A 17,776-nucleotide genomic window follows, 5' to 3' on the forward strand; every position below is an offset into this window, starting at 1 on the left:
CCGAACCCACACTCTCCTGGTTGCCAGTTACGTACCTTTGGCCACCATTTTCTCAGCCTTCCCCCAGCCTGCTTTTCTTCCGGCTCCTGATCTCAGCGAGTGGCACCACCACCTGACGAGCTCCCACACCAAAGCCAGCCTCCTTAGGTCTTCCCGCTTGTTCCCGACACCCCCTTGGTCACAGAGTCCTGCTCATTCTTCTTCATCGATGCGTTGCCTCTCCTCAGCCTCACTGCCTACATTTACGGAGCACAGACTATGAGCTGGACAGGTGTGTTCTAAGTGCTTTAATCCTCACAACAAGCCTCTAAGGTAAATTTTATTATCATCTCCAATTTCAGATTAGGAAACAGAGACACAGGGTGGTTAAGTAACTTGCATGAGGTCACACAGCTACTAAGTGGCAGAGCAGGATTCAAACCCAGGTGACCTGACTCAATTCTGGGTCCAGGCCCACTGTTCTCTCATCTAGATCACTGCAGTGGTCTCCTTGCAGTCTTCTGGCTCTGACTTGGCTTCCTCTAATCCTCCACCCTGTGGCCTGACTCAACTCACTAAGACAACAGTCTGACTCTTTACTGGATCCGCATGGCCTTCAGGATAAGTCCACATTCAGGGACCTCCGTAACCTGGTCAGCAAGTGTTTCCCTCTTTGGCTTCATGCGTTTGTTTCTTGGCCTCACTTTAATCGCCGCCCTGAAAGCTCCACTAGCCACAGTGACAGCCTCCACTGCCAGGTTTCTGTACATCGTCTGACCTGCCAAGAACACTAACTCTGGACTTCCCTGGTGGTGCAGTGGTTAAGAATCCACCTGCCAAGGCAGGGAACACGGGTTTGATCCCTGGTCCGGGAAGATCCCACATGACGCGGAGCAACTAAGCCCGTGCGCCACAACTACTGAGCCAGTGCTCTAGAGCCCAAGTGCTGCAACTACTGAAGCCCGCGTACCTAGAGCCCGTGCTCTGCAACAAGAAAAGCCACCGCAATGAGAAGCCCGCGCACCGCAACGAAGAGAAGCCCCTGGTCGCCACAACTAGAAAAAGCCTGAGTGCAGCAACGAAGACCCAATGCAGCCAAAAAAAAAAAAAAAGAACACTTAACTCTTTGCCCTTCAGATTTTACTTTTTCTGATAAGCCTTTTCTGACCTCCTGAAACTAGGCCATATGCCCCTCCTGTGAGCCCCTGTAGCCCCTGACGGTAATCCCTACTGTAGCATTGATTTCTCTGTGTTGTTTTGCCTGTCCACTGGTACCTGCTCTATCACAAGCCTGTGAACTTCTCAAGAACAAGGACCTGGTTAGGGTCACTGTTGTATCCTCAGTACTCGGCTTAGTGCCTGCCTGTGCACAGCATTTAATAAATAATCAGTGAATCAATAAACCTTTATTGTTTGTGTCATACTCTTTAACACCTACTTATAAATGCCCTATGTTGCTTTTATTTTCATATGTGTTAGCCTGATCTTTATAACCAGATTGCAAGTTTCTGGAAGATAGCAAATGTGCTCAGTACTTCTAAGTCAGAGGTTACTGACACATCATTAAAAACTAACAATTAGGGCTTCCCTGGTGGCGCAGTGGCTGAGAATCTGCCTGCCAATGCAGGGGACACGGGTTCGAGCCCTGGTCTGGGAAGATCCCACATGCCACGGAGCAACTGGGCCCGTGAGCCACAATTACTGAGTCTGCGCGTCTGGAGCCTGTGCTCCGCAACAAGAGAGACCGCGATAGTCAGAGGCCCGCGCACCGCAATGAAGAGTGGCCCCCGCTTGCCACAACTAGAGAAAGCCCTCGCACAGAAACGAAGACCCAACACAGCCATAAATAAATAAATAAATTTAAAAAAAAAACAAAAAAAAAACCAAAAAAACCCCCAAAAAACTAACAATTATTCTGGGCTCAATGAATGTCAACAATCCAAAGATGTAGGTACTATTTTTCTCTCTCTCTCCCTCCATATGAGGAAACTGAGTCAGGGAGTTTAGTAGCTTCCCTAAGATGACACAGCTAGTAAGCAACAGAGCTGGGATTTGAATCCTGACATTTGTGCCTGTATTCTCAACCCCTATAATCAGAGGCTAAGGAAACTTGGAATTACAGATGTTAAGTAATTTACCCAAGGTCATACTGTAGTGCTGAGACTGGGACCCAGGTCTTCCCAAAGCCTGCACTCTTAATTACACTGCTTCTTTTGCTTAAATATCCGTGCTAAAGCTCATACTGGGTGTTGATAAATTTTGAAAGCTGCAGATTCAGTTTACTGAGATTGGAGAATATTAAATTCCCTTCCAAAAGAAGCATAATTGTAGCTTACCAAGTTAATTTACCTTAAAGATCGCCAGCCTAGTCTTACCAGCCAATTAAGTTTATGGTCTCTACTTCTCTCCCTTCGGCGCTGAAGACTGTTTTCCTCAATGTGAAAGCCATGTTTTCTAAGACTGGCCTCTAACTCAAAATCAGCTATCATTCAGGAATTTACTCTTCGCTTTATTTCCCAAAACCAGGGATGTGATTGATGTTCCCAAGTTCCCTGCTCTTGTGGCCCCTCATCTCCCCAACGTGGAATGTCTTGTTTCTGAAAGTAGCCTGTGATCCACAAGCCTTCTTGGCTGTTTTATTGCTTACCCTTAAAAAATTACTATTCTCTGTCGGCTTAGACTCTTTTCCTCACATACTCTGCTTTTTCCCTTTATTGCAAACGTTTATTAAACACTTAACTATGTACCAATATGGACATAATCTAACTCACTGAAGGCCATACTTTAGAAACGGCCTTGAAGTTTAGATCTTTTGACTGGACTATGATTTCCTTAACAAACTTCATAAAACCATCTCCTGCTCAGTTTGCAGTTGTACACCCAAATATCTCTCAGCAAAATCTCAGTGGCCACTTCCACAGCACATAATATCCGGAGTCAACTCATTAGATCTTACCACGAAGAACTTTTTACCAACACCTTGGCCCTTTTGCTGACAAAAGGATTCTTAAGCCTTTTAACAGCGTTATGGCTTCCTTAGAGCTCTTCTAAGTTCAAAACGAACTGTCCAGCTTTCTTGGGAAATGCTCTGGAGGCTCTTTCCTGAGTTAACTGTACAGCTTTGTCTCTCTGGATTAGCACTGATTTAATATGAAACCAACAGTTAAACACCTCTGAAATAGTAAAATATGATTATATTTCACAATGTTGTCTTCAGGATATAAACAATCCAAAGTGACTATTTGGGTAGTGCTGTATCACACTATTATTGTAGTAATATTTTCAGAAGAAATCTGAAGTTTAGAATAACTATAGGCCATAAAATATGGACATATTGCACTAACACATGAAGCAAAGTTCAAATTTGGATTCTAAGAAAAAGACCAAAACATCACCAATGACGATGACAGGCACATCTCTGAACTTGATCTGATTTCCTTGAGGAAGGAAGGTACTGAACCGGTTATAACAGAATATGCCTTTGAAGGATTGAGCAACAAGTCCGTCATTCTCGAAAAAAATCAAATCATCCTGATAAATGTCTTAGTTATAAGGGAGAAAAAGCAGAGATGACTAAGCTGATAAAAATCTCCTCTGGACTGTCTTATATCTCTTCCAGGCAGTGCTGTTCCTCAAAAGACACATGGCACAAAATATGGTTTTGCTGTTATATCAAAGTGTGTAAGTTAGGGAAGATAGCAGTTTTTTAAACAGAAAAATTAGATGATAACAGCAACAGGTAAAGAAGCTTTGGGATTCTGAGGAGGAAGTCCTGGCACCCCTACATAGGCACAGTAGATAAACTGAAAATGGTACACGTGCTGGTCTGAGTACAGCCTGTCTCTATTGTAATCAGGAGGAAGAGTATTACAATCCAGCGGAAGTAGCCCTTCAAAGTCTAAGGAGGAGCATTTCATCAGACAATAATTGAGCACTCACTGCATACAAAGGCAACAGATTAGGTGCTGAGGGATCCAAAAGAACCCCCTGCTTCTCTGAAATTAGAACTGCATTCTCATTTTCTCAAGCCAATGTATTTTATGTAATGAAACAAAATATGCATCATAGATCTCTTGCAGTGGTGTAAGAGTATTCAGGACCTGCAAGGAAAACTGTGCAAAGAACCTTCCCCTTCAGTCTTTTTCCTGTAGAAATATCCTACTGGTTCCCTGAGAATAGTGTAAGCTTTCTTTAGCAAGTGAAATACCACCCTGTTACTCTCTCCCTCTTACCCTGTTTCACTTTTTTTCATAACACTTAAGACCACTTGACATTTTATAGATTTGTCATCTGTCTTTCTCAACTAGAATGTAAGCTTCATGAAGGCAGAGATTTCAAAATATTTTGTTTGCAGATATATTCTCAGTATCTCAGTATCCAGAACTATGTCTAGGGTTTCCCTGGTGGCGCAGTGGTTAAGAATCCGCTTGCCAATGCAGGGGACATGGGTTCGAGTCCTGGTCCGGGAAGATCCCACATGCCGCGGAGCAACTAAGCCCGTGCACCACAACTACTGAGCCTGCGCTCTAGAGCCTGCGAGCCACAACTACTGAGGCTGAATGCTACAACTACTGAAGCCCGCGCGCCTAGAGCCCATGCTCCACAACAAGAGAAGCCACCACAATGAGAAGGCCGCGTACCACAACAAAGAGTAGCCCCCGCTCGCCACAACTAGAGAAAGCCCGCACGCAGCAACGAAGACCCAATGCAGCCAAAAATAAATAAATTAAAAGAAAAAAAAAAGAAATATATCTAGCATGAAGTTGTTGGAGGTTCTCAAAATTTTTTTTTTAAATTTATTTATTATTTATTTATTATTTTATTTTTGGCTGTGTTGGGTCTTCGTTTCTGTGTGAGGGCTTTCTCTAGTTGCGGCAAGCGGGGGCCACTCTTCATCGCGATGCGCGGGCCTCTCACTATCGCGGCTTCTCTTGTTGCGGAGCACAGGCTCCAGACGCGCAGGCTCAGTAGTTGTGGTGCACGGGCCCAGCTGCTCTGCGGCATGTGGGATCTTCCCAGACCAGGGCTCGAACCCGTGTCCCCTGCATTGGCAGGCAGATTCTCAACCACTGTGCCACCAGGGAAGCCCAAAATTTGCGTAAAATTAATAAAAGTGTTAAAAAGACACCTGAATATTATATTAGAATTATTAAGTTATAAAATTTTGGCGTATCTGTGTATATATGGGTGGGTGTGAGAGTAAATTTACAGACTCCATATGGTGTGATTCCCAGTGGACACCAAGTTAGGAGTCAGAGGATCAGAAGCTTGTGTGGGGAGTTAGGAGAGTGATTGCAAAAACAAAGCAACATGTCTTATTTAGTGGATGGAAGGAATCAAACATTGTCAGCAAACGTCTCCAAAGAGTAAACCAAATGTATCTTTCTGTCCCTTCCATGTCTGAAATCTGAGTGTACTGAATTCAAATTCACTTCAGATTAGTTGGTTTGACATTAGCTTTCTTCCTTAAGAAAACTTTTGAAACTTCGGTAGTAAAGTTTTCTTCTTTTCCCTCCTCCCTAAATTACTGCCTGCAAGATGCAAGCCCTCAGATCCAAACAGTCTCCCATTTCTATTTTGAGATTTGCCTGAGTCACAAGGTAGTCTTGGCAAATCACTCTGCTCTATCTCTCAGTTTACTGAGGCTGCCTGGGAACTGGAGTTGTCAGCCAAACAGGAAGAGAGCTGTGTTGCCTAACTCCAGAAGGTCTCGGTCCTATGGATGTGGTGAGGTTTAATGATGGATATAAACGGCTGCAGATGGAATTCCCACAGGGTGGGGGTGGGGGGGGTGGGGGGGAAGGCAAACATTTTACTTAACTTCCTCTATAGGAACTCAGGGCTGGTAGAAAGGCCAGACTATTAAATATAGCTGAGCAGATATCCCAATATGTGTGCATGACATGTGTTTCCAACTAAAGAGACCCCTTCTGTATTCCTACTTATTCCTACATATATGACACCCCAAACCCCAAATATAAGCAAAGGTATGTGACTGATCTGACCCTGGCAAAGTGACACTGTTTTAAAAAAAAAAAAAAAGAGTCAGTGTCTATAAACATGTATAAACTACAAAGGCCCTTTTTCTTTTTCAAGAATGGGTATAAAGAGCTGCTTCCACCTGGATGCTCTGATTTGTGCCCCATCCACGGTCTCAAGTTCCTCCTGGTTGTGTAGCTAGCATGTTCTCCCTAAGTGGTTCTGCCTTAGTCACTGTGATTCTAAACTCCCTGCCCACCCCCACCTCCCAGTGATGCCTCTTGACAAAATTATTCTTTCTGTACTCACACAAATGGAAACAGAAGAGATGAAAGGCCCCGGGGATGCAGACAGTGCAGGTCTCGAGCTGAACCACTGCTAAGCACAACCTGAACTTTTCTGCCTCTCTTCGCTTGGCTGAGTTCCTCTCGTGACTCAGGGTAGAGTGATGAGCCTGGCATAGGAGGCTTAGGACCCAGGGGGCGCCTTTCAGCCGAGAGAAAAAAAAAAAAAAAAAACCACCTCTCTGCAGCAAGCTGGCTGGGAAGCTCCCAGTTCTAAAGAGAGGCTGTTTACCAGAAGAGCATAACAAGGGCAGGTCTGACTGCAAGGCTGGGAACGGGAGGCAGAGTCGCCGCCAAGGGGACCCCGGTTGGACCCTGGTTGGTCAGTCACCTGCAGGACGAAGGAGGTGAGGATGCTGTTGGCCTGGCTGCAAACAATCCTCGTGGTCAGCAACATGCTCCTGGCAAAAACCTATGGATCTGGAGGTGAGATTACTATCTTTCCTTTCTGCAGCAACTTAATGAAGCAGAAAGGGTAGAGCTCCCTATTTCCCAAGCAGGAAGGAAGATGACAGGAAACGAAGCTTTTAGCAGGTTCCTGTTGTCCCATGAAAGCTTTTTTTTTTTTTCCCCTTTCTCCTTTCCCTGCCAGGAGCTTGCAGCTCCATCTTTGCCATTAAGAACAAAGGCAAGTAGCCACTTTCTCTTTCCTTTTCCTTGCCTGTGGCTCAAGAGTGGATGGAACTTGGGGGTTCATCTCCCCTACTCCTAAGTACTGTTCTTTTCAGGGGCTTTGCACGGTGTCACCAGAGCGCAGGCCCTCCTCCCCCAGCCCCTTCCTGCGGCTCTCCAGCTGAGGGGAGTGGGAGTTTGGAGTCACATCCAGGCAGCGATGAGGCAGGTTCCCTCTGTCTGAGGTTCTCTTTTCCGTGACTGAATCAAGGCTTTTGTAGAATTCTCTTGGGAGGGAGTGTTGCCTGTGGAAGTGTGGCCACATCCACGGAGAAGGGAACACCAGAGTTTATGTAACATGGAATGACAAAACAGGGATGGATGTCGGGTCCGGATGCCCACCGACCGAAAACTCCCACCGTCTCCACAGAGAGACCTGAACCCAGGGCTCCCCCGCACCCTCCTGCAAACTGGCCACAAGTTCCAGAGCAACAACCCCTTGCACTTGTGCAGTGCTTTCCGGCTTACGAAAGAGAAAGAAAAGAAAAGAAAAAAAGCTAATACTGAGCGTTGGGGGCCGGGCACCGACTGGGGGCTCTTCACGCGCTCTCTCTCCGTTCTCTTTCCGGCCTCACAACAGCCCTGCGAGGCAGGCGGGGTTTTCCACGTGAGGGCAACGTCTCCCAGCTGGGATGGGCCCGGGCTCCCCTGCCCGCCACTCAGTGTCCTGTCCGGGGGACTCCTCTTCCTCACAGGCTGCTTCTGGGACAACGGCCACCTGTACCGGGCGGACCAGCCCTCTCCCGCGCCGGGCCTCCTCTGCCTCAACTGGCTGGACGCGCAGAGCGGCCTGCTATTTGCCCCCGAGTCGGGTGAGTGCCTGTCCCGGGAGGCGGGCCTCGGGCGGGCGGGCGGGCAGCGGCTGCGTCCCGGCCCCGGCCCATGGCGCCTTCTTTCCCCTCCCAGGCGCCGGCAACCACAGCTACTGCCGGAACCCGGACCAGGACCCACGTGGACCCTGGTGCTACGTCAGCAGCGAGGCCGGCGCTCCCGAGAAGCGGCCTTGCAATGACCTGCGCTGCCCAGGTACCCGCCCTGGACCCCGCGCCCAGGGGGGGCCAGAGAGCCGGCAGCGCACGTGCGGCTGCGCGACGCCGGCCGGCCCCGCCCCGCCCCGCGCCGTCCGATTGGCCAGGGCTGTCTCCAGGCCGCGGGGCCCGAAGCCCATTGGCCGGCGCCTCCGCCTGGAATGAGCTCATCCTCCGCGAGCGCCTAGTAAACAACAGTGGGCGGCGAGGCCCCGCCCCTCGGCCGAGCTCCCCGCCCCATGCACCGCCCAGGGAGCCGCAGAGTCGCGCGTCCCGGGTCTATGCCCTTAGTGAGACCCTGGGGGTTTACGGACCTCTTGTGGAGCGTCTGCTGTGTGTGTGCTAGGCACTCTGCTCACAGCACCCCCGCCATACCCAAGAACCAGTTTCGGGGATCTGAGCCTCAAAGAGAACTTCAGCGATTTACCAAAGGCAGTGGCAGGGTCCAGCTTTGAATCCAAGTTTCTTAGACTCCATAGTGCAGACTTGTGGCTCCCGGCGCAGCAAGACGATTCTCTAGGATTAAATGGGCTATGTAAACATATAACATAGGGATTGGCATAAAGCTTGGGTTCAGCAAACCTGAGCTGCTCAGAGGAGTCATGGATTGTTTCCTGGCATAGAGGGGGGGGCCCCTGGAGGAGGTGGAAGCTGAGCTGGGCCTTGGAAGATGGCAAGGATTTGAGCATATGAAGACGTGGGAGGCAGGAGAGGCCCTTTCTCATAGCCTTCCCCTCACCTTGGCCTCGTCCCAGCTATGGTGCAGCCCTTAGGCCTGGTCTTGCCCCTAGGTCTTGAAATCAGTGCATTCTAAGGTGGGCCCCCTCGTCTCCCCCCAAACTCAAGACACTTTCTGATGAGAGCTGTTTCCCACTTCACCTCCAGAGACCACTTTCCAGGGCCCGCCAACCTCTACAACAGAAACCGAGGAGGTGTCTGAAGTGCCAGGAGGAGATGAGGTGCAGGTGTTTGCTCCTGCCAACACCCTGCCTGCCCAGAGCGAGGCCGCTGCCGTGCAGCCAGTGATTGGGATCAGCCAGCGGGTGCGGGTGAACTCCAAAGAGAAAAAGGACCTGGGAACCCTGGGTATGACTGCCCACCCCTGTCCTTGTGGGATTTATTGAGAAATATTTGCTGATTATCTGGGGTGGAGATAATGGTATACCTTGTGTCCTGTGCTTGGCAGGCTACGTGCTGGGCGTTACCATGATGGTGATCATCATCGGCATTGGAGCTGGCATCGTCCTCGGTTACACCTACAAGAGGTCAGTAGCTTCTCTTCTGGGCTCTCTGAGAGAGGAGAGGAAGGTCCACAAAGTCAAAGCAGACTCCTTTGTGGCATTCTTACCCATAAAGGAAGTGAGGTGTTGGAAGAGGAAAACCAGCTCAAGATGTAGAGACTTGGTTCTAGTCTTTACCAGGTGACCTTGGACAAACCCTTTCCTTTGGTGCCTTTACTCCTCACCCAAAAGCCTCCTGAGGTAGGGGTTCTTGTTCCCCATTTTACAAGTGAGGAAGCCTTCATCAGAAAGGTGAAGTAAGCTTGCTCAAGGTTATACTGCCTGGGAGTGGCTGGATTCAAACCCAGCTCTTTTGACACCACATTCCCTGCTGTCTAATCCAGCGTGCCTGGTGTGGAAGTGAGTGGCCCTGCAGAAATCAGGCTGGGCTCTCATTGCAGGGACCCTGAGATTGAATTCTTTCTGTGAGTTATAAAATTCTGCTACTAGAAAAAGTTCCCAGCCACTGCTTTTGCAGTTGGGGCTTGAATGTCCTGAGCCATAAGCTGTGGGATCTCCTTTAGGACAGGAGGAAGGAAGTGAGTAAGAGGATAGGGAGTCTGTTAGCTACTCTACACCACATATGAGAAAGCCAGAGAGGCTACCTGGGAAACTCAGGGACATGACCTGTGGCTGGGACGGCAGGAGGAGGAATGCTTATTTTGAGAGGTCCCCTGAGATGCCATGTGGAAAAGGCTGTCAAAGCCAGTGACGGATGCACGATGATAAGCCAGTTATGCCCGTTTTTACAGCACTGGCTAACTCTGGGAAAATTATTTGCAAAATCTTGGGCAAAATCAGGGGATTAGACTTCTAGTCCAGAGTATGTGTGATGTTTCTTTTCTATGGTCTGGGAAGGCTTCCTATAAGGGAAGTGATGTGGTGGCCTGCATTTTCCAGTGGTGAGGACCACGTCTGAGCCCACAGTCCCAGTGGGTCACCCAGCATTAAGTAAACTGAGGTGTCCTTAGGGCAATGTAGTCAGCCTCCTCATTTTACAGATGGAAAAGGGGAAGAGTTGGGTAAGAATAATAACAACAATAGCAGCAGTAGCGAACATTTACCAGAGGCCAGGCACTGCTTCAAATGATACGCACACTTTAACTCAATCCTCGCAATCACCCCTTATGAGGTAAATGCTGTTATTATCCCCAGTTTACAGATTAGGAAACTGAGGCAAGAGAGGATATGTACCTTGCTTGAGGTCACACACCTAGCATTTGGTGGAGTTAAGTCTTAGCTCTGCCACTAACTAGCGATCTGTGTGACTTTGGGCAAGTTGCTTCTGTTTGCTACTCCAGGGCACTGCTGTAGCTGAGGCATGCGACTGCCTGGCCCATAGTAAGTGGTCAGTAAACCATAGCTATTTTTCTTTTCTGTAAAATGTGGGTACTGCACTAGCACTCTCTGGGCCCCAATGCTTCTCTGATCATCTGTGATTCAGGAAGCACAGGTTCAGAGAGGGGAAGTATTGACCTGAGCGTGTCTCCTGACTCCCAGTGCAAGGTTGCTGCCCTCAGTGGGATGGTTGACGTGGCAGGTCCAGGGGCACCTGCTTGTCATTTCACAGAGTCAGAGGAAATGATGGGGAGGCCCTGGTTACAGTTCACAGTCAGACCCAAACTGTGTTGGCTGAGTCTAGCTGTTGAAATATTTCCTCCTTCCTCAGCCACTGGATAGCAGTTGGCTCTCCTCCAATCCTGTGACAGTGTCCAGGCCTCCAGGTGCGTGAACTGACTGCTAAACGTCCTTAATTGCAAGCTCAGTTCTCAGGTCCAATGAGGAAGCCAAGCCTTTTTCTTCTAGATTTGTTCCTTCAGGCTGTCACAGGATTGCCCCGAGGCCTTGTATTTATTTTCCTGTAAACTCAGGGCGAGGCACCAAGTCACCAGACTCCCCGTCACTAACCATTGGACCACCCATTCCCTTGGCAAAAGTGCTCTGAGCACAGACTGTACAACAGGAAACCACATGTGGGCTGGAGGCAAGCTCTCAGCCCCCATCTCTCCCCAGAGTCAGAATACAGAGTGTTCTGGAAAGCGCTGTTGAGCGCAGGTCCTGCTACTTCCCTGCACCTCCGTTTCTTGTTTCTTGTCTGTTCAGTGGGGCTGTATCCCCACTCCACACACACACACACATACCCACCCCAGATTACCATTAAGTATTATGTGTAAACAGTAGAACACCAATCAGGTTAAATAACCACTAGCTGCCAGCATTTATTGCATGCTTTCTTAATAAGTGAGGCCCCACTGAATGTCCTTCCCTGATGATCACGCCCAAGCCTCAGGACCACACTAGAAGGACCACTTTTACACCGTTTTACAGTGAGGAGCTGAGAGCCAGAGAAGTTAAGTGCTGTGTCCAAGCTACATAGCCAATAAGGTGTGTCTAAGGATTGCCAGTATCTCCCAAAAGTCCAGCGAGGCCCAGGAACTTCATGCCAATTTGCATTGGATTGCATAGGACAGTAGGAAAAATTGGAACTTTCAAAATAAAATAGCTGGGTTTAAAAGTTAAAAGAACCAGGATCTAGTTCTGGAGCACCCAGTTCTGGGTGTGACAGTGGACAAGTCATTTACCTTCTCTGATTTCCTCATGTGTAAAATAGGGGCAGGAGGTTAGTGATGATACTCCCAGCTCTAATGTTGCCTAAAAAAAGACAATATTACCTGGTGGTGGCTGCAGGCAGTACTGGGTTCAAATCCCAAATCCACCATTTGCTTGAATAAATGATTAAACCTCTCTGCATCTGCCTTCCCATCTCTGAAACAGAGATCCTAATAGATGCCGCCTAGGTTTGTTGTGAGGATGAAATTAGTGTAGTTTGGGCAGACAGTTGGTGTTCCTAACCTTAGCTGCCTTGAGGAACTTGTCCTGAGCAGCAGCGTGGCACAGCACCACTTCTGACTGGGAAGGGAGCAGTGGCTCAGAGTTACATAATAATTTGAAGGAACCCGTGTTACCTGAAGGAGGTCTCGGGTGCCTCCAATCACCCCCCCGAAGAGGCTGTCAGACACAGGCAGCAGCTCCGTCCACACCTGCTCTCTGGCCAGCCCAGCTCCCGGTCCTGGCCCCGGAGCAGTCAGGATAGAATTACTGCAAGCCATGAGCCCCCCTATCCCCCTCCCCACAAAGGCCAGGGAGAGAGCTTTCCCCTGGCCGGGAGGGGCGGGCAGGTACCAGGCTTCCTCTCAGGGGAGGCAGGGTGGCAGGTGGGGGTGGTGAGGGCTCAGCCTGGAGGGTCTTTGTCCTGGTTGTCTGGGCCATGAGGTTCAGGTGGCCAGTCTGCAGCTCCCTGCCCCTGCCACTGCCCCTGCAGCGTCTGTGCTCTGGCTCTGGAGGGAGTGTTTATTTTCTGATACAAAGGCAAGGGAAAAACTGTAAGTCAACACCACTCTGCCTACTTAAGAGAGGAGCTAAGTCAGTGAATAAGTCTTTTGTTCTTTCTTGGCTGCCAGATAACAGCCTGGCTGCCCCCCCTACCCCCAAAAGGTGGTGAGAAGGGGCTGAGCCGCCTGGTGGTCAGTGCAGCAGACCTTCTGGCCTCTCTCAGACCTCAGAAGGGGCTAGGCGCAGCCACCGCACCTCCAGGACTCACAGGCACCATTAACAGGAGGCACGTGGGGTTGGGTGTGTTTTGAGGCTTCTAAATGGAAGAGACTGTCATCCAGATGAGTCCCAGCACCTGCTTCCTTCATTACCCTTGGCTGCTCTTCCAGCCCGTCTCTGCCCCATTAATCCAAATTGATTTTTTCCCCCTAAAGCAGCAGTACCCAACCTTTTTGGCACCAGGGACCGGTTTCATGGAAGACAGTTTTTCCACAGATGGGGGTGGAGCAGGGGGCGATGGTTCAGGCGGTAATGCGAGCGATGGGGAGCGGGAGATGAAGCTTCGGCTCATTTGCCCGCCGCTCACCTCCTGCTGTGCAGCCGGTTCCTAACAGGCCACAGACCGATACCAGTCCACGGCCTGGGGGTTGGGGACCCCTGCCCTAAAGACTTGTGTATGATGCAGCCTGACCATTATCAACAGCTCGGCTGACCACAGCTGGATGCTTGATAAAGTAGGTAGCTGAGGAAAGCAGGGCTTTGGAGTCAGACTCCAAAGCCTCACTTTCTTCTATAAAATGTGCGTGATATTTGCAGTCTTGCAAAGTTGGGTGGAAATTGAACAAAGATGGTACATGTATAAAGTGTGTGGCATCCAGTAGGTGCATAGGTAGCTCTTCTCATGCTGGATGATGGGAAGGCCATTTCCTGGCACCTTAGTGGGTCCTCAGGAAGCATGAGTTCCTGCTTTCCCTCTTCCTCCAGCCCCTTAGATTTTGAAATTCAGGCCTGGCCCAAGACTCTTGGCACATACTCTGCTTCTTTTGTAAATGGACTTTTGGTCTTCTGCTGGCTTGGGGGCTCCCTTAATAAAATTAAACCCAGACCTTCCAAGTTTCTCCCTACATGGGCAGACTTGAAGAATCTAGCATTTTGTTTTATTACAGAGGTAGGTGTTTTTTTCGATGCGGCGGCAGCTGTAACCAATGAGCAGTGCCCAGGGGCAAAGTGAATCTCAGGCTGTGAGTGGGGATGCACTTGGTCCAGACTGCCCTGTCCTCATGGCCCTCCATGGCCCCTCTGGGTGCTCTGGGAGGTCCTCTGCTGCGGGGGTTGGTGGTGTCCAGTACAGAGCCTGATGAGGATGGGTAGGAGCTGCAGGCTTACACATTCAGAAACTCGGCCACCCAGGGTGAGTCAGGGAGGTGAGCTTACAGGTTTGCCTTCTGTGACCTTACAGTGAGAAATAGGGAGTCAGGGCACATGTCATGCGTGGGATCTCACAGAATGTTAGGGTCCGTGGAGGTTATCAAGTCCAACTCCCTGTTTTACAGATGATGAAATGAAGGCCCCAAGAGAAGGGGAGCGGCTGAGGTCACACAAATAATACTCACCTTGGCTGGTCAGTAGGAGAGTTCCCTTGGGAACCCAGATTAAGATAACATTGCTTGGTGAGTCAAGTCGTATTCAGGGCAAATCATAACAGCCTCCTATGAGTTTTACAGCAGTTCCACTGTTTTTGAAATGCTTTCCCATCCATTATCTTATTTGGAGGCAGATATTATCCCCATTTCATAGATGAGGAAACCAAGGCTCCCCGAGGCCAAGTGTCACACAGCCAAGGCTGGGCTGATCCAAGTACAGACAACTGGTTTATTTAAAGACAGTTGTGAGGTACCTGTGCCAGCTCTTCCCTGTCCAGCCCCTGCTGTTTTCTCAGTGTTACTCTCCAGTCTCTGGACACTTCTGTCATCGCACCTCACATGGTGATGGCTGTGTAATCCATCTGATCTCGGCCGTCTCCCCAGGGAGTCTGAAGCAGGCCTGTGTTGCTGCACCAAGTCATCCGTTGGCTACTTGTTTCAAGGCCTCTTTGGGGTGGGCTCCTTCCAGGAAGATTTCCTCTGACAGCTGAGTCCACGTGTCTAGTTGCTGTGTCAGACGATGCTGACCTGCGTGCTGGGGGCTGGTTCTCGTGTGCAGTGTGCTAGGCACACACCAAGCCCCTTGGCTTGCAGTGGGGGTGGCCTGGTCCCATGGGGTGGGCAGAACATGTGCAGCTGGAAGACCGGGTGTGTGAGTCCCTGCCCCACTGTTTCTTTGGGGGTGACCCTGATCGGGTCAGAACTTCTCTTGAGCATCAGTCTGACAGACTTGGGTTTGAGCCCACCATGTCATTCGGAGAGTTCAGTTTCTCTGGACTTATTTCCTCATCTATAAGATGAATGATAAGACCCAATTGTTAGGGTTCAGAATGAAGTGAGATAACGCACATAAAGCTCTTAGCATGGAGCGAGCACTTCATGTGAGTGAAATGGGGCAATTCCACGGCCTGATTGGGTCACTGAGCACCATGAGAATTGGAAGGCGTGTGAAAACTCAGGGTCCCATGGTCATTGTCTCCCATTGACCTGAGCAGCCCTCAGAGTCCTTTTTGGCCCCTGCATGGTCCCTGTTTCTAGTCAGGGCTCACAGCTTCTGGAAATTTTGGATAAGATGTCTCAGAACAGGATGGTCAGGTCAGTTTTCTGGACAATTTTATAGGTGAGGGCTGAAAATTCTCTGGGTCTTGTGGCACGTTGGGCTGAAAAAGCAAAACTCCGCCTTGCTTTAAGAGTCTCTTTCCTACACGGTATCTTCATTGAGCCCCACTGCAGCTGTGTGAGGTTCATGCAGATGAGGTTTAGGGGCTCCTTGCTGAGTTAAGGCAGTCTGGCAGAACAGAAATCTAGGCCATGAGCCACTGACTGGCTGTGACCATGGCCAGCCCCTGCCCCTGCTGGGCCTCAAGATGCCACCTTAGGAGTAGAGCCATGCAGGAGGCACAGCCTGAACGCTTCCCTCTTCTCCTGCCAGGGGCAAGGACCTGAAAGAGCAGCATGAGCGGAAGGTGTGTGAGAGGGAGATGCAACGAATCACCCTGCCCTTGTCTGCCTTCACCAACCCCACCTGTGAGATCGTGGATGAGAAGACCGTTGTGGTCCATGCCAGCCAGACTCCAGTTGACCTTCAGGAGGGCAGTGCCCCCCTCATGGGCCAGGCGGGCACTCCAGGCGCCTGAGCCCCCCATGATGGGCAGGAGCCCATGCAGACACTGGTGCAGTACTGCCTACCCACCTACAGCTGGGAGGATCTACACTTTTTGTTGTGGTTAAAACCCCCCACTTATTTTTTTGGTTTGTTTTTGGTGAATCCTAAGACAAGCAGGTGGCACTGTGGGATGAGGGTGAGGCTGGGTGGGGTCCTACCAATGCTCTTCCTCCATCCCGTGGAGCAGGATTTTGCCCGTGGATGGAGGCATCGGCAGTCCCCACAGCAGTGCTGCCAACAGGGGCTTTCAGTGCCCCGGAACTGAACCAGGGATGGACAGGGAGCTCCCCCAGCTCCTCTGTGCTTTATTGTCCAAGATGGCCTCAGCCTCTGCCTCCCCATGTGTTCTCCTTGGGCTTGAGTGGTGCACACTGTTATTCACAGTTCAGGTCATGTAGGTTGAGAAGCGGTGTTTAAAAAAGATATTTAGTTTTTTAAATATTTGGGATGCAATTCCCTGCTGACCTCTGAGAAATGGAAATGAGTCTGTACGAAAGTCAGAACTGTGGGTTGAGAACGGGATCTAGGTGGGGGGCTGCTGGCAGTGATGTGCCTTGACAACCGTGGGCTGGGCCCAGGGACTCTTCCTGTTTTGAAAGGAAAGGAGGGGAAAAATCGCACTGAACATTCCACTTAGGAAGAGGGTAAAGAAAGATCTGCAGCTGCCTCAGGCCACAGGACCCGAGTGGACCTGGGGTACCCCAGACGGTTTCTCTTCAGGGTGGACAGTGACCTCTCTTCATTCTTCAGGGGTGAGACAGCAGCCAGCTAACCTACGGGAATGACACTGTGGGTGAGGCCTTGTGAACTGCTTCTGAGAGGTTAACCTGGAAACCCACTCGGAGGCAGGGCGATGGAGGGCTTCAGGACTTGGCTCCTGCCTCGGCCCAAATCTGCAGGTGGCTCTGTAGCCTCCAGGCCAGCGCCTTCCTGTGGCGTCAGTAGGGCGAGGGCCACAACCCCTAACTTGTAAAATAATCATAGAACCATTGGAAGGGACCTTAGGGTTCCCGAAGCCTTTTGGACAGAGGGGCCAGAAGTGGAAACTGACATTCAGGGTCACAGAGGAAGCTACCAGCACGGCCAGCCCTGAGGCCCTGATATCACACTCGGAGGCCTTAGCACTGCTTCCCGTCCACGTAGCTTCCTTCCCAAAGCCCTGCCACTGCCTCACATGGAGAGGGGTTAGTGGGGCCCAGTCTCTCCCGCAGGCTGTTCCTGGAAGTGATTTGCTGAGGGGATCTAGGCCTCAGGGGGTCCCTTGTTGGTAGTGATGCAGAAGAGAACATTACTGGTTTCTACTTTTCTATAAAAGCATTTCTCTGTGTACAAGTTTTATATACCTCATTCTGACACCTGCCTATAAAGTGCAGGAAATTGCTCTGCATTTGACTTACATAAATAAAAAAAAAAAAAGACGACTCCATATTGCCAAGTTTTTGTGGGGTATCAGGACCCTCCTCCCAAAAGTTGGGAAGTTTTTGGTTACCTTGTCAACACCTGCATGGCAAGCTCTGGCTCTCTGTCCTTCACTCGGGCCCTGCACCTGGGAGGCAGCAGCAGCTGGATGGTTCGAACTGCAGCCTCCGTGTTTGGGTGTCACCATCAGGAGCTTTTCAGGTCGAAGCTGCAGGAAAGAGGGTGTGTGGCATCCAAAAGGAGGCTGGTCACTGCAAATCCTCTCCCCCTCAGCATTCTTTCAGAGGTAGAGATAGTTAAAACGAACATCAGGCAGCCCCTGGCAGGGGCTGAAGATGGGGTGGTGGGTGGTGGTGCTGTAGCAGCCGAAGAAGGGATGGGTGTGCAGATGGGGGAAGAGTCTCCGGGCTCCCAGGAGCAGCTCTGGGCTGCG

At 50.2% G+C, this 17,776-nt stretch overlaps 1 protein-coding gene across 1 annotated transcript; it reads left to right on the forward strand.

Annotated features, from left to right (window-relative positions):
• The first annotated feature begins 6,474 nt into the window (after positions 1 to 6,474).
• On the forward strand, positions 6,475 to 17,339 carry PIK3IP1 (phosphoinositide-3-kinase interacting protein 1). The gene is made up of 6 exons (XM_059895032.1): positions 6,475 to 6,728; positions 7,670 to 7,786; positions 7,881 to 8,000; positions 8,888 to 9,088; positions 9,189 to 9,267; positions 15,691 to 17,339. The coding sequence occupies exons 1-6, from the start codon at positions 6,656 to 6,658 to the stop codon at positions 15,893 to 15,895; spliced, it is 795 nt and encodes a 264-aa protein (XP_059751015.1). The 5' UTR covers positions 6,475 to 6,655; the 3' UTR covers positions 15,896 to 17,339.
• The last annotated feature ends 437 nt before the right edge of the window (positions 17,340 to 17,776 follow it).

This window comes from Balaenoptera ricei, chromosome 14 (genome assembly GCF_028023285.1).
Source record: "Balaenoptera ricei isolate mBalRic1 chromosome 14, mBalRic1.hap2, whole genome shotgun sequence".
Taxonomy (NCBI): Eukaryota; Metazoa; Chordata; class Mammalia; order Artiodactyla; family Balaenopteridae; genus Balaenoptera; species Balaenoptera ricei.

What these genes read in the sequence shown, in the direction of transcription:
- PIK3IP1 (XM_059895032.1), top strand. Translation starts at nt 6,656, where the DNA reads ATGCTGTTGGCCTGGCTGCAAACAATCCTCGTGGTCAGCAACATGCTC. An exon ending in GCTATTTGCCCCCGAGTCGG is followed by an intron (nt 7,787 to 7,880) that starts GTGAGTGCCTGT and finishes TTCCCCTCCCAG; the next exon opens with GCGCCGGCAACCACAGCTAC. An exon ending in AAAGGACCTGGGAACCCTGG is followed by an intron (nt 9,089 to 9,188) that starts GTATGACTGCCC and finishes TGTGCTTGGCAG; the next exon opens with GCTACGTGCTGGGCGTTACC.